At 37.7% G+C, this 17,774-nt stretch overlaps 1 protein-coding gene across 1 annotated transcript in view; it reads left to right on the top strand.

The window, feature by feature from the left end:
- Nucleotides 1-17,774, top strand: part of LOC149554933 (beta-galactosidase 9-like) — a 100,385-nt gene that overhangs the window by 29,936 nt on the left and 52,675 nt on the right. Inside the window, exons 14-15 of the mRNA XM_089828943.1 lie at nucleotides 10,656-10,765; nucleotides 11,087-11,194. Coding sequence (XP_089685069.1) covers nucleotides 10,656-10,765; nucleotides 11,087-11,194 — 218 coding nt within the window. The remainder of the gene's footprint in view (nucleotides 1-10,655; nucleotides 10,766-11,086; nucleotides 11,195-17,774) is intronic.

Below are 17,774 nucleotides of genomic sequence, written 5' to 3'. Positions count from 1 at the left end.
ACCGAGAGGCTTGGCTCCGGGGGAAGAAGAATCGAAGTCCGTGGAAGACAATCACCTGGAGGAAACCCAGTCCGCGGCAAAAAAAAAAACGTTACGCATGGAAAACCATTGCCCAGAACACTGCGGACGACTGCCTTACACGCGCAAAATATTGCATAAAAACTTTGCGGGCGGAATACAGCGGGAAAGGACCCTACGTGCACCTCCTGAGAAATCAGAGTGCTTAAGAAAGAATCCGCGGGTGAACAATCAAAAAAAAAAAAACTCCACAGAGAATTTTGTTTTAGCACGCGGAAGAATTAAAAAAATACCGCAGAATAGTCCGTGGACGGCTGCCCACGGGACTTTTTCTTCTTCTTTTTCTTTTTTTTAGTGACAAAAATAAAATAAAATAGAAAGATAGCACCTCAATTTTGCCTCAGGCGTTGCCATTCTGCAACGACGACGGAGTCAGCTAGCCATTCTGTGACAGCGACGAAGTCTTCCTGGCACCATATATTTGCAATTTAAATCCATTGACTATTGGAGACACCTCTTGCTTGTCCAATGTCTCCAATTTTATCACTCGATTGTCACCGACCTCCCGGGTCTGATATGGTCCAACCCATCTTGCCTTAAACCTTTCTTGTTTGATTTCATCCCGACCGTCATACTTGAGTACCAACTGCTCCGGTTGAAACTTACTGAGTTTGTCATGCCACGCCTTATGTCTGTTCTGTGTTACCTCCATTGCCCACTGTGCCTACGGTTGTCGCGCATCTAACTTATTTCCTTGCTGTCGGCACCCTTAAACCAATTTTATGGTGTGATGCGTTCTTTTCCTCTTGTGCGGTCCGTTCATCGTGTACCGAATGGTGGGATCTTTCTTTTTTCTGAGTTTGGACTGTATGTTCTTCCCCTCAGCTTCAAGCGTAACCGCCTTTCCTTCTTCTGCTGCTCTGTATTCCTTCAGACACTCATTTTTTTCTTTTTTCTCACCTTTGTCGACCCTTAGCATATTACAACTCGGAAACAATTCGTAGTCTTCTATCTGCCAGTGGTAAAGGCCATTCACCGAGTCCAAGTCGTCATCGTTCGATCCTCTGTCAAGTCTCAATACTCCTTTGTCTGGTTCCATTCTCTTCTTTCCTTCATCATCACTTTCGTCGTCACTTTCTGAATCTGATGATGGTGCCTCCTCACTGACCATTTGTGTGTGCAGGTCAATTGTGAATCTTTTGCCTCCGCCCTCCATTGATAGGGTATTTCGTTTCCAATCATGTTTTACTTTTTCTTGCACCAACCAAGTCCGTCCGAGAATAGCATCATATCCTTTTCTTTTCAATGGAATGACTACAAAATCCAATAAAAATGGTTGCGTACCAATGGTTACCGGTTGCGCTTTCAAGATTTCCAACGGTTTGATTCCATGCTGGTCTACCGTCAGCAACTGGAATGTAGGTGGCCACAGTGTCGGCTTTCCCAACTTCTTCCAAGTATCCTCTGGTAACACATTCACGCTGGAACCTCCGTCGACAATTGTCTCTGTCAGAACATTTTCCAAAATCCCCATCTTGACGACCGCCGGATGCCGTTCGGAGGTGAGTGCCAGCAACATTGGGTTTGTTGTCATCACTTCCCTACTGTCCCTTCCTGTGTCCTCTGTTGCTTTTGAAAATGGTGTATGATTCAAAATGGCCATCCGTAACTGGGGCATTGTGAGATGGAGGTCACTTATCTTGACTGGTATCTCTGTTTGTAAGATCTGTCATACAATGTTTTGTTCTGCGAAGTTCCTTGCCAAGGTGTCGGTGATGTCCTTCAACTGAGATGTCCCCGCCGACAATGCCTTTGAAATTTCCGCTTGCGCTTCCCCCAATTTTCTCTTTTCCTCCGCTTGCCTCCGTGTAATTGCCAGAACCTCCTTTACATCAGTGCCGACAGTGATCAAGTTTACTCCAGACTTTGGACACTCGGAATCTTCGTGATCGCCGGGTCCACACCATCTACATAATAATTTTGGTGTGTTTGCCGTTGTACAATCCCGCACAAAATGGCCCCACAAATTACATGCTCGGCATTGAACGATCCGCCATCCGTTTGCATCATACTAAGTTCGACTTCGGCTCCCATTATTATTGTTATTATTTGTATTGTTGTTATTTTTCCCTTTGTTATTATTCTTGTACCCTCCGAATGTGGCACCTGCGTTATTCGTATTTCCACTACTGCCCGACGAGGAAGCCTCCTGTGTAAGAAACACTTGCGGAGATCCTCTTGTCTTCATGTTAAAGGGTCACTCTTTTGTCGAATGGCCCATGATCTGACAAATGTCACAGAATTGGTTCTTTGGACATGATCCTTTAGTATGACTGTCGGTCTTACACTCCGTGCACCATAGTTCACTGCCTTTTGGCTCCTTCTGCATGTTTTAAGACTCCATCATCATGCAAACCATATCCTTCTGTAGGGCACGAACCTTCTTCCTGCTGCCTTCGTCGTCGCTGCTATCATCTTCGGCAGGCTCGTCGTCATTAGAATCAGAGGAGCTAGTTTTCTTCGTCTTTGTCTTCTGCTCACTTTCAAGGTCCAGTGCTCTGTTATACGCATCCACATATGATGACGGTGGCACAATTTTCATTTTCCTCCGCAATTTCGAGCGTAGGCCATCCACGAACCATCTTTTCTACAATCCGTCTGCCGGCTTTCTTTCCATTTTGTTTATTAAGTCTTTTAATCTCCTGGCGTAGATGCAGACAGTTTCATGCTTCCCCTGTTTGGTATTGAAAATCTCTGCTACGATTTCATTATCATCTCACAAGAGTTTAAATTTTGCCAAGAACTCCTTTTTAATGTTATCCCAGCTATTTAGCTTTTGTGGATCCGTATCGGAAAACCAATCAATCACCACACCCCGTAGGGTTGACGGAAATTGCCTGACCCATTCATTGGCATCTGTAATTCCATTTGCCCGCTAGATCGTCTCACATGTCTTACAATGTCGGATGGGGTCAGCTGTACCATCGCCCTCAAACTTTGGCAGCTTTTCTTTGGGTCCTACCATCACAACATTGGAGGTCTGCACTCCCACACCGGAGGTTTGCACTTACACACCGACAGTCGGCATTCCCACACTGGCGGTTGGTACTCCCACAGTGACAGTCTGAACTCCCACACCGGCAGTCTGAACCCCCACACCGGCGGTCTGCACTCCCACACCGGAGGTGTCGACAGCTGTGAACCTTGGTGAAGAAGAAGGATCTTTTGAAGTTGTTTCTCGCGGAAGTCTATCCCGGACGAAGAGGTCACTCCATGCTCCTACTCCCTTGGCACTGCAAGCTATGCGAGTTGATGCTCTTCCGTCTGAATTTTCCTCTCTTGGCGAACACAAATTCAAGAACTCCTCCCGTGCTTCTTCCACCAATTCCACCCGCTGCCGAGTCTCCTCCAACAATTCTTCGGCCCTTCGGTTTCTGTTGGCAATTTTCTGAAATCTTCGTCGGCGTTCGGCTTGCTGTGCCAGAATTAAATTCTCTTGCGTAGTACGAATTCCATCTTTTCCCTTGACCTTATTCCAACCCTTGTTAAGCTGATTTGGCATTAATCTTCATTCTTCTCACCTTTCAGGTTCATAAGGCAACGGCGCCAAATGTTTACCGTACTGGTAAAGAAATCAACGCATATAGACAATGGAATAGAATAGCAGAATTATATTTGCATATGCCAGACATACATTATGCTTCATAATATGAATGATAGAAGATAGAAGATGATTTACAATGATCCTAGACGGGATATAAATACTATCCGCCGAACCTTCCCGAAGGAGTCCGTCGGCCACAAAGATTATGTCCGCTACAAACTATTTACCTGTCGGCTACAAAATACAAAACACCGACGAAAATCATTTCGTCATCTACAGAAACACCGCCGGGACCATCCAGTCAGCTGACATCTATAACATCATAGAGGTCACTCAACACCTCATCATTAGGCTTAAAGTCTGGGTTGAATTGGTATGTTGGATTAAGAAAGTGGGCATCTATATATATAGGCCTATGATGTAGATTGTGCCATCACCTATCAATGACATCCCATATGGGACTATATTTATCCTGATTCCCTGCATAAAAAGCTCGAATGGCCTCTTTCTCCTTATCCATACCCTCATAAATGTAACCCTTTGAGGGCTTCTCTCCATCAACAATCCGTAAGATAACAATAAGAGGCTCTACGAATTGCAATCATTGTGAAAAACAAAACATTAAGCTTTAAGTTTCCCTTTTAAAAATGAACATAACCAAGTGTTTAAAACTTCAACAAAAATAGTGAGAAATGAAATGGAAATGAGTACAAAAGGAAAATTATCTCCACAATCTCCTTGGTGGGTTTCCAAAAGTCACTCTCCTAAAAAACTTGATCAACCACTTCAGCTGTTGCATTGAGCTTTGCATATGATGAACTTGTCCAGCCCTCACATACAAAATTCTCCCTATCCATACCCTCATAAATGTAACCCATTGAGGGCTTCTCTCCATCAACAATCCATAGGATAACAAAAAGAGGCTCTACGAGCTACAATCATTGTGATAAAAAAAACATTAAGCTTTACGTTTTCCTTTTAAAAATGAACATAAACAATTGTTTAAAACTTTAACAAAAATAGTGAAATGAAGTGGAAATGAGCACAAAAGGAAAATTATCTCCACAATCTCCTTGGCTAGTTTCCAAAAGCCACTCTCACAAAAAACCCAATCAACCACTTCAGCCGCTGCATTGAGTTTTGCATATGATGAACTTGTCCAGTCCTCACATACAAACATGGCTTTCAAACCAATCTTTTCCTTAAGAAAAGATTGCAATGTGAGAAAATTTGTTGCAAATCTAGTGACCAGTAGATGAGACAACTCTTTTTTCTTTGTTTGTTGACTCATAAGGTTGATGAAACAAGCATGATTATGTATGAATATAGAAATATTCCTTGCTTGCTCTACACATTTTTTATCCAAGGAATTTTATCTAGATCCTCCAACATGAGGTTAATGCAATGGGTAGCACAAGGGGTCCAAAACAAGTGGCAGTGCCTATCCATAAGAAGTTTACCAGCAACAACATGATTTTCTGCATTATTTGTCATAATTTGCACAATGTTCTCCTCACCCATCTCCTTTAGCACTTCCTCCATTACCTCACAAAGATACTCAACATTTTTGGTCTTCCCCGAGGCATCACTTGATTTGAAAAACACTGTAGAACCTGAGAAAAAAAAAAAAGGATCAATTCAGTACAATCACAATGATCAATCAATTTACTACTAACTTACTAACTTGTAACTTTCTAAGTACAATATAGAATTACCTGATTAGGAAACAAGAAAATTCAGCAATGTTCTATTTCTTCTATCTGTCCAACTATTGGTCATGATGATGCAATTTTTTGTGGCCCATACTTTACATTGCTCCTCAATTTCAACTTTTACACCAGCAACTCAATGGGCCAAAATAGGACCTTTTAGCTCCTCATCATTAGGGGATTTGAACCTCGGACCACAAACAGTAACATCATCTATGACAATTTGCCCATAAGGAGACCTAAAACAAATTAAATAAACAAATAACTAATAAGTATACTTACTAAGTTACTAGCAAGAGAACTAAGACATACAAATTCTTGAGTCTTGAAAGCAAGAGAAGACACACAAGTAAAAAATCAAAATAATAAGTACCTTGCTGCATTAAATGGAAGTTTGTTGTAGAAGAAGAAATCTCCAAGTGCCAACTTTGCTTGCTTATGCTTCTCCTTATTCCAAGCCATGCTCCCAAGCGATGGTTGTGCACTTGGAGTTGTGTGTGGAACAAAGATGGAATCAAGTGAGGATCTTTTCCTATGCACCTGAGGCCCAATGCTCACATTCTAAGATGCAGTATTAGAAGGTGGAACTAGAGGGTGACCATGTCCATGATAACTTGAAGAGCCCTCTATACTTCTAGTTCTAGCTAATTGTGCCATCTCTTTTTTTTTTCTCAATTCTTTCTCCTCTAGAGATTCCTCTAAGAGAGCTTGCATATCACGCATAACATCTTGAGGGACTGTCTTGCGTGCTTTGGTATCACACCTTGATATTTCAATCTATTAATTCCTCCCGCATTATTTGTTATCATACAATGCTAACATGTCACAACTCCTTTTTTATGGCTAGGAATGGCATGTTTCCAAGCCCTATCCCTTGCTACTACAGTAGGGTTAGCATCAAGGTTAGTTTTAGGCCTAGCTCCACTACCCTCAGGTTGAGACATGATGTTGCTAATGCTGCAATATATCATAAATAAATAAAAAATAAGCATCTAGAATATAAAAAATCTAATTTGCAAACACTAGGGCTGCTTACTTTTCAAATTTTTCATCAGCATAAAATGGAACAAATCTAAAGAATCCAAACACATGCAAATAAAAAAAACTTAATGAATGTTAAAAAAATTGCAAAATATCACAAAAAAAATGTATCTTACCTCTTCAAATTTTTTGTAGAAATGGAAATGTAACCCAAGTTTGAAGAAGCCTCCTCCAAATGCTTCTTTTAACTCCTCTCAATGCTTAGATGCAAGCTACAAAGTGGCACAAACAATCAACAACTGATAGATGAGAGCCAATTGACTTGCTAATCTATCTCCCAAAACCTTAATACTCTTCACTAAACTCTTCTTTCTCTATTATTTGTGTTTGCAAGTGATAGAATGATCCTTTTAGGTCTTACTCATGCTTTACAAACCAAAAAAAAAACATTAAAATTATGTTTTATTGCACATTTTGATATGCTGCCCACTGGCCAAGGCATCTTGACGAGACTCGGCGAGTCGGCCAAGACTCCGTCAGGACTCAACCAAGTTCAAGTTTTTTCCTACCTCGCCTTAGGACTCGCTGAGACCTGTAACGTTGGTTTGAACCTTGACGGTAGAAACAATGGCTCATAACTTAAACATCACAACATGCCAATGGTGGCTTCTTTTATTAATATTCTATCTTGATTTTAAAAATTTATTCTAGTGGATTCTTTTGATGGAGTTAAAGTATTTATTTTAATTAATAACTGTCCACCTTGTGTGGTTTTTGGATCCTCCCAGAAAACCTATCACGATCCATGGATTGCATTACACTAGTGCTTTTGTTCATTACAATATTTTACACTAGGGAAGTTATATACGAATCAACATACATGTCACAAATGAGAATGAAACATTGGTTATTTTCCACTAACCCCACAAGGGGGCCTTTCATACTGATGAACCCTACTGTCTAGCTGAGTTCGATTCTTCCTAGTTGAGTAAAATGCGGAGTGTTTGAATCAGGGGGACCACCCTCTAAGCCCAATTATTCGTCAATGACCGATAGCATACAAGTACCATGAGGGAAAAGTGAAAAGAACCCTAAACCATAACTTGAATGCCTACTATTCTAAGGGGCAGGTGTCCTACCATTCTATAGGTGATTCCCTATCCCCTATCCCCATTCAAATATAGGGTAGGGTAGGGTAGGGGGTCCCCTACAATTTTATAGGGCCACTGTGCATAGGGGCCTACTAATGAAGAAACCTTCTAGCCCTTAAATGAGAATAGTAGGGCTAAAATTCCACTTATTCACAAAACTGTACTGAAAATAGTAGAAAATGAAATGCCACTAGAACTGATAAGGGAGACCGACAAGAGGACAATGGTTGTCCTCCTTTCTCCACCATTGCCTGCCTCCATTCTTGAATTTATCTATAGCATATAGTCTTCATCACCAGGACATGATAGTTCTTCATTATTGACATGGTGTTTCCAATCAGTTTCTTTAGCTAAGGAAGCATGATGATCTAATTTATCATCTAGTAGATCTTGTGTCTGTTTTTTACAATTCAAAATTGTGTCCTATATAATTACATTAAAAGCATTTGATTTTTCCTTCTGGAGTAATCTGCTTGGATTTATACTTGCCTTTCTTGCTTTGTTTTGCACATAAAAGACCTCTTGAGATTCCGAGTCTTCATTATGATCAAGCATAGTAGATATTATTCCTTGAAGATGAATGGATACCTTGCTTAATGTGTACAACATTCCAGACATATTTTTAGGCAAAATATTCATATTCATTGCTTTAGCATCATCTTTTACCTTCTTATTAATCCCAGCTAGCTGATTTTGTAGAGAGTGGAATTTACTGATATGATCTGCCATTTGTGTACCTTTTTCCATCTTTAATCCATAGAATGTTTGCTTTAATGTTGTCTTTGCACTTTCTGCTTCAGATCCAAAGAGCTTGTTTAATGATTTCCAAATCTCTTTTGCCGATTTTGGAAATCTACATGGTGTAAATTTTCTTTTGATAAATCGAGATCAATAGTTCCCAAATCTTTTTGATCTTTGATATTCAACTTTGCAAGTTCATTTGCATTAGTTGGTGTGATTGAATTTGGTTTAACAACATCCCAACGATCTGTTTTTATTAAGTGAAGTTGCATCTGTGTCTGCAATGCATGAAAGTCTCTAGTTCTACCATTGAATTTCTTGATGTTACATAATTTATCCATGACTACTTTTTTAAATCAAACGTGTTGGGCTCAACTGATAGTGCACCTTGACTATAACTCTTTGACACAAGGACAATTGATTTTATATAAGTTTCTAGACTATGACAAAAAAATATGAGACTTTTAAAATGAACATGCTAAAAGCCTTGACTATGAAGTAGTTGACTTTACTAAACAAGATATCACCAGTAGTGAGTATCTGCGCATAATCTAGCAAATCTTCTTCCACTCTACACTTCAAACACATAGTTAATGATAGATCAGTGCATAGCTCACCCTTTTGATCGAGCAACTTTGAGCCCAAGGAACCTTGACCAAATATATGTCATTGAGAGCCAAGTGTAAACCAACTAGCAAATCACCACATGATAGATCATTTGGCCAATACGGAGAAGCCGCAATGTATTCGGTATCATTTAGGAGCATAGAGAATATCCTACTCAACCATCCACTGCTCCAGCACCAAATTTGACCTCCCAAATAGAAATCTAGTGCTGATCTGATCATAGACAAAGAATTTTAATGCACAATGATAAATGAAAATTCTCAAACTCAACTTGGCTCTGTATTCTGGGGTTTAGCTTTCGTTGAAGTGTAACGAAATCATAGCAAATCAAGCAAAAATGGGGGCTGAACAACAATTGCAGCCAATGCCCGAACAAGGATGGGGTTGTGAATCAAATCTGCCAGTCACAAAATGATTACCCACTATAGAAAGAAGCTTTTCCCACAATCAATGCTTGGACTATAAATTCCGTCAAATTAATGTTGCGGGGCCTTCAATTTTGTAAATAAAATGAAATAGTGTAATGTACCAAGATTTAAAACGTCTTGCCCAAGACAAAAAAGCTTAGACAAGGCATTTCCAAAAACAAATGCACTTCATGTGAATTTGGATAAACCACCAGAAAAATGAGAGAACTAAGGCAATAGAATAAACGTCCTTCACTCCTATCATATTACGTAACCTGGAGGTATCTCCAACTCAAAAAATCATAGACAGGAAATCCTTTCTTCTGATACCATATTAAGAATATGGGCAGAGATGAATAAAGAAGTTGCAGATAAGTTTAACAAGATCAATCAATACAATGTTTCCTCATTTAATTCAAATACATAACACATATTTATAGGATTTTCATGTCCTATTATTTAGGAAACAATATTCCTAAATGGATTGAATTGTTTTAACAACTCAACATATGACCACTAACAAAATAACCTATTAGAAAACTATGTAACTAATAATTCTAACAAATATGTGAACACTAACAGTAGCCTTCCCAAAAGGTTGCCTATTATGCTCTAACTTTTGCATACAACTCTTTTTTCACTTCAAAATGAGATGATGATGCTTTTAGGTTGGAGTTGAAAATATAAGTGAAAAAAATCAACTTAAAAGCTTCTTTTTTATGTTTTATTTTGTACTCCTTAATCCCGTATGTGTGACATAGTCCATGCATTGGGACTTGCCCAAACTCAATGAGTCCCTAGACTCTGTAAGTTTAAGAAAGAGCTGACTTTGTTTGAAACTTGGACAAAACTTGGTGATTTTTGGTGAGTCTCGTTCCATTGATTGGAACATAATCTACATGTGGACATGAAGAAAGACATCATGGAAAGGAGATAATCTTCATCAAAACTACAGTTTTTTTTCCTTTTCAAAGAATATGAGTAAATTTGTTGACATCCACTGACCATCTCAAAATCATCTTTATTAATTACACTGAATTTGACATCACTTTGTAGTGAAATCACAACTTACAAGCTGTATTATTCCGGGCCTACCATTTACCTTGCCTTTGATGAAAAGTAGTTTAGTTGCAATTTCTAAAATGGTATATTCCTTGCTGATATTTAATACCTTCTAATTTCTTGTCTTATGTACTACATTATTTTTATCTTGTTTTCCTTCTTTACAACGTTACCACAAACAATTTGTCTTCAATTGGACTCAAGAACAAGTTTTTTTTTGCCATGGAAGTACATGATTATCATTAGCTCTATATGCTCAGATTGTATACCAAAATATCTACCACTTATTATTTTTCTGTGTGATTTAAGATTAACAAAAATGAAAATGTGTTTTTTTTTATGTTGCATAATTTAGGAAGGGCCCATGGAAATGTAACAAGAAAAAGGTTTAAGCTTGAGCAGCCAATCTACTTGCAACCGGGGAAAAATGATATAGCTCTATTAAGCATGACCATTGGATTGCCGGTAATCTTCAAAAGTTTAAAATAAAGTTCCTCATATAACTTCTTTTTCTGTTTTTTGCTTTCTCCTTTATTGGTATAGATACTGAAAAAGGGGTATTGTTAAATGATCAGTCTTATTATCTTTAATTGATGTAAATCATTTCCAGTTGTAATCCTAACAACTTGTAGTTGATAGTATGTATTCTTCATAATATGTAGTAATTTTTTGTTATGCTCTAAGTATTGCATGAGCAAATAATGACAATTCATGTTGATGTTTCTAAGTATTGCATGAGAAATCAATGACAATTCGTCTAAATTGATGTTTACAATTTTGAGGAAGAATTCTGGGCCACTTTATGAGCGGAAGGTTGCGGGGATCACAAAAGTTACAATTCAAGGCTTTAAAGATGGTGTCCAAGATTTGTCAAAAGAACTATGGACTTATCAGGTTTTTTCTCTCTTTTATTTTGTTTTCCTTTGCATTTTCTCTTGATATTGTTTTCAAACTACTTATGCGACCTATTATAGAATTTAGAGATATATCAGTTTTATCAGGTCTTCAAACCTGAAAAAAGGTCGAGGTGGGCCTAAGATGTTTTGAGTCTTGACAGATTTTATGTCCATGTTGCACTCAAAAAAAATAATAATTTAGAAACCTAGGTAATGTCCCTTTCTGGATTTTATAGAATATGCAATTGTTTTTGTATTTTCTGGTTTATACAAACAGGTAAAATGTACAGCACACTGACTATGAACATTCAATCATGATTCATATTCAAATATTTTATAGTAGTAGCCAAGTTTCGGAAAAGATACAATCATGGATGAAAGACAGCAAACCCTCACAAACAGTATTCAACAAATACTGAATGTTTTTAATAATACTATGTTATTAACAACTTACAAATGCTGCTTTGAAACTCCCTTGCAAGCTACAGCAGGCAGCAACACAAATATTGGTTCAGGTTTTTACAAAGAGTATAGTTTATTCCAACATTGTATGACAGCTTCAACTAACAGTTGAGATTCATATATTATGATATGGCAGCATACAAATAACAATGACCATCAAATAATGTATCGCTCAATTTTCTATCCTATGGTCAGTATTACATTTGGTATGGCAACTTCTATGGATGGCACTTCTGCGACTCCAAAGTAATATTCTTCAAAACAGATCTTCACACTGTAACTGCAATTGCAAATCTTAAATGGAAATTCTAAAATTTTCAATATGTTCTTGAAACATTATTTTTTGTACACAAATGCAATCCTTGGATGGAATTGTCTCAAATGGACAATATGGTCTTCATTTTTCAGTCCAACAATGAAAACCAAGAGGGCTTTCGATTCCCAAACTCCCTACAAAAAAGGATGTTTGTCCTTACACACTGAGATGGACAAAGTGTTCAAACTCAGAGAAACATGCTTTGATAACAAATGGCAATGGATGATCTTGTAATATCCCCATTCTTGAAACCTTCGCATTAGAGTAGTATGATGCAATTGCGGACAAGCAGTGGCAGTCCTTAGACACCATTATCAATAGGAGTTAGTAGAATTAGAACTTACTATACTTAGAGTGTAAGAGATGAGGAAACTGTGAAGTCTTATAAATAAGATGGTTTTGTGATGTTCCCAATTTAGCAAGTTCCAGGAGCATGGGTATGCCAACTCATCATCACGACCCTCATGAGTTGACACTTGGATTTGAGGGTCTTTGTTTATTCGACTTACTATTTATAATAGGTCGGGTGAGTGAGTTTCTATTTTTGGCAGTGCACGACGGTGATGCCTTGAGTCCATGATATCTCAATATTTCATTGAGATCTGATAATAAGGTGCATAATGGGGGTTATTTTAATGTTCCCTTTCCTTGTATTAGATGTCGTGGTACTCTTACCCTCTTGTGATATCTAATTCCACCCAAGAGAAGTTGTTGGGAGGGATCGTACGGTTGGATGGAGTGAAACCAGATGTTGTACGATGAGGAAAATGGTGTTGGGAGTTAATGTTTCAGTTGTACGGTGGTAGCAAGGATAGGTCCATACAGTGGACCAATTGGCCATACGGTGGAGGTGGAGGGGTGATGTATGGTGGTGGTGGAGTTGGCAACCGTGCGGAAGGGAGGTAGCGAGTCCATACAGTGGGATGGCAGCCATATGGTAGGGGAAGCTGAAAAGGCCACACTGTATAGCCGACGACCACACCTACCAATATAAACAATTAAATAAAAATGGGTCCAAGATATACTAAATCAATCGGAACCACAAATACAAATATTATTAACTTGGGCCCCATATTAATTAATTAAAGGTCCTTTTGTTATATTATTTAAATTCTGGGACCAGTTAATTAATCAATTAAATTAAATTATTACATTCAAATTTGGGGACATGACAAATCCTCGTTGCCCAAAGATTGCTTTCCCTCAAGCAATCCATCATTAGACGAAACACCAACAACTCCAGGGTCCCAAATCAAACGTGTAGGCGAGCTGAGTGAAATGACATCAATCCTCAGCAACACCGCATTACCATCAAACATTCACTCTGTGACTCTGATATGGATATTGTCGTGTCCTGAGTCACCAGGATCTCAAACTTGAAATTCTTCTATGTAATTCATCATGATCGCCACCAGGGAGTAGACTTCATAATCAACCAACTATAAAGATTTTTCCTGCAAATAATCCTTAATCAAATCCGTATCACTAGCAGGCTGAACAACTATTGGTAGAGATTGCTTATTCGAAGGGCCGTTGGTAGAACCCAAATTTTCATCAAATTGATTGTTGGGCATTGGTTCAATGATATTTGTGCAAGTACCTTCTTCCAGAATCATCTCCTTCATCTTGGTCTTAGGTACCAAGTAGATTCTATCTTTGTGGTAAATGATTTTGCCAACCACCTTGTATCCGTCATCCTGTACTTGACCATCCAATAGTTGGCACAAAAAAGTATTCTTGGAGTATTTGACTAATAGATGTGCCCTCCAATCGGCTGGAAACTGAGCCACAATGTAATCCAAGTCATAGCTCTCCATTCTCCCAACAGGCTAGCAGAATCACCAGCTCTGATACCATTGTAATGTTCTGTTTCCCTATATTAGATGTCATGTACTCTTACCCTCTTGTGATAACTAATTCCACCCAAGACAGGTTGCTGGGAGGGATCATATGGTCAGATGGAGTGAAACCAGGTGGCGTACGGTGAGGAAAATGGTGTTGGGAGTTAATGTTTCAGCCATACGGTGGCAGCAAGGATAGGTCCGTATGGAGGCAAGGTTATGTCCGTACAGTGGAGGTGGAGGGGTGACATATGGTGGTGGTGGAGTTGGCAACTGTGTGGAAGGGAGGTAATGAGGCCGTATGGTGGGATGACAGCCGTATGATAGGGGAAGCCGAAAAGGTCATACTGTATATTGTACGGTATGTGTTGTTCAAGCCATGAAAGTGTAGTGGTCATACGGTGTGTGATGTGTGTTGGAAAACCATTCAAAATGCAAGAATGATTGATGGATCCTTCTCCTCGGATTGAGCTATGATCTGAAATGCCAAAACAATGTAAATATATTTGCCAGGAATGCTGATTAGTGCTAGTACAAGTATTACAAACCAATTCTAGATATATTAGATATATGTATTTGCAAACAAAGATGGTGTGCAGATTTTCCAGATCCAAGCAAGTAATACAGAAACGAAATAGGGCGAGGGTTGAATTCCACCAAAACCAGAATAGCCAAGTAGGGAAAATCTTTCACTTCCGAAATGACAAATCACAGAGAATCCCAATGGGAATTTGCAATACAAAGAAATAATCCAAATCACCTACCAACTACTACCTACATGCCATGCTTAAATACCTGTCGAGAAAACCTTTCTGAGGGTGTATAAAGATAGCCAACGACCACACCTACCAACAAAAACAATTAAATAAAAATGGGTCTGAGATATACTAAATCAATCGAAAACACAGATACAAATATTATTAACTTGGGCCCCATATTAATTAATAAAGTAACTAATTAAAAGTCCTTTTGTTATATTATTTAAATTTTGAGGCCAATTAATTAATTAATTAAATTAAATTACTACATTCAAATTTGGGGACATGACAGTTAATTACTAGGTTTGACTTAACTAAATGTCTTTATGAGTTTACTATTCTACTTGAATGGTATGATGAAGAAGGCTCTTTAGTGAAAAGTGTGTTTATGAAGACTCTTGACATTGAGTGTGAAGAGGAAGCCTTTGCATTAAAAATGTTATAAATGCACTGCCATGCACGGATCATGTAATGTCCCCTATTTTCCTCTAATAGAATTTAATAATAAATGTAATAAAATGGATAAAGAATGCTTTACTTTTAGAAATTAAATATTATAATATATTATATTATATATAATGATAAAAATGATTAGTCTTATTGTACTAATACAATAAAATACAAGGCTATAAATGATTATAAGAACATCATAGTTGTTATATTATTATTATTAGATAATAATATTATATATATATATATATATATATATATATATATATAGAGAGAGAGAGAGAGAGAGAGAGAGAGAGAGAGAGTAATAATAATATGAAAGAACCCTTATTAAAATAATAATAATACTCTAAAATGACTAATTACTTAGGAATCAGATGTCATTAAGATTACAAATAATAACAATATGCAAGTAATGCAAGGAAGGGATGTGTCTTTCACTAGGCAATTATTTTTCGGATATATAAGGAGGAATCGATGGAGAAAGAAAGGGGGGGTTCAGGGCAACCCATCTACAATCGATCTATATCTTTATGTTATATAGCCTTATCAATACAGGGGAATTGTTGAAAAGGATATGTGTCAGTGAACTAGAAGAGTCAGCGTTCAAATACACCACAGTTATTTGACTTTCCATGTCTCTCAAAAATAAGGGGAATCAATCCCGTGAGAACCAAGATAGACAAGATTGGATAACGATAGAGGAGTTGATAATATAATGGATTAAAAACTCTATTACTTGCATAGATGTTGGGCATGTTTCCACTAACAATGAAATGATTATTATATAGTGACTAGGGACGGAGGAAAAAAAAAGGGAACAAGAGGGACATGGAGGAAGAGGAGATAGGGACGCAAAAGACAAAGGAGCAAAGGGAGCATCAAATAGGTGGAGTTCATACTCGGCCACATCTTCAAACAGAACCAACATACCACAAGCAAATAGGAATATAGACACAGTGGTCCCTTCAAAGGTGTTTTATCATGATTGAGTGGGAGAGAAAGAAACAATTGGACTCTCATCTTCGGCAAGAGCCTTTCCAAAAATTATTCACAATTGTAAGAGCAGAGCACCACCGGCAAGCAAGAGATTTTTACTAGGATCGTCCATCACTGAGGAGAAACATAAATGGTGTCTTGTAAATCAACCAAGTGACTCTCCCACCTGCCGTGTCCAGTAGGAGGAGAATACATCTACAGGAGTCTTCAGGCTGGCATACAGATTGCATTCCATTGCACTATAGGCCAGTCAAAATGCTAGCAACTCTAAACAAAAGTAATCTTGATAACATCTAGCATAGACATAAGTTAGTAATGTACAGACCTGGGATAAACTAACAGATTTAGTAGAGATCAATGTTCAGAAAACATAAATAAATATGGAAAGCATTTCATGCAAGAAGTAATATCAATTTCAGTCAAAACAAAGATAGATATTGTTGGGAAAGGCCTCTTTACTTTTCCCTTGAGAAGACATTGTTAATAACCATGTCACTGTTATAACAATCTGATTCACAATTAATGTCTCTGCATACAAACATCAAGCTCAATCGGTCAGTTTTTCTGAAGGCACTAATAGTTCAAAGCTCTGTACTCATCTCTTCTTCATCTCAATATACACAAAAAACTATAATATTAGAGCAAGTCCAAGATTTCCGTATAAGAAGATGTTTGGAAAAATCACTAGACAACACAAGTTAAAATTTAAGTTAATATACTTTCGGGATATTACAGTGGTATCAGAGCATGATCTTGCCATCCTGTAGGATGTCTTAACTAATGATCAACATATAAGAACAAAGAATCATCAGTGAAGGTGAAGTACGTGAAAAGATTATGGATCCTTTGTGTTAGACATATGGTTGAATTATACAAAACATTAGAGAAGAATTTTGGATAAACTTTTAACAAACTTGTAGAAGAAGTGAACACTAGTCCTTTAGAAAATAATAATATGAGGACCATCAACACATCACTCATTCAGGATTGATTGTCATCTAAACAAATAAAGTTCATCTTAGATCAAACCCGACATGACATGTCCTTTTCATCATGCAGTAAAGGAAGAAAAACAATAGAAATGAGTGGTATGGGGAAGGATTCAAATAAGAGGAATAGTTAATTTAACAACGTTTTGATGGAACTCAAAAGGACACAACAAGAATATCAATCAAATATATATAAAACCAATCGTCGATTTAGTGATTTCTTACAGTTAATGATAAATTCTTGCAAAATATTGAATTTGTTGAGATCGAGAGAAAGAAGAAAAAATAAGAGGAAAATAAAGCTTAATAATTCTTAGATGGAATTAAGGTAGAGAGATAACCTCTCTGAATGACTTCACAAGATATTCTATAATTGAATACTCTTAAGGAAGTGAGGCAGGGAATCGAGTATTCTCTAAAGGACAGTACATACTATTAAGGAAAATCATATGCATATGTAAGGATGGATACACCTAGAGTGGGTATCCATAAGGCCTAGGATAAGGAAGAACTCCCTCCTAGGAATGATTAATATATCAAGATTGATTATCCACAAGGTCTTAAAGAGAAACATCATGAGAAAATGGTGCTTAGTGGAGAGCTGTTATATTAATTAGAGCCCCAGGAAGCACTCCCCCAGGAGCTAAGCATCTGATCACAACTTCTCCTTCAGAAGGGCTTAAATTGGGAATTAGGATCTTATGTTTTTAATGACTTACAAGATTGAATAATATTCTCATCATGGTTGGAGTAATAACATATG

This window comes from Cupressus sempervirens, chromosome 5 (assembly GCF_028749045.1).
Source record: "Cupressus sempervirens isolate cs-2001-9-10 chromosome 5, ASM2874904v1, whole genome shotgun sequence".
In the NCBI taxonomy this organism is placed as follows: Eukaryota; Viridiplantae; Streptophyta; class Pinopsida; order Cupressales; family Cupressaceae; genus Cupressus; species Cupressus sempervirens.
This window is presented reverse-complemented; position numbering and strand designations above follow the sequence as displayed.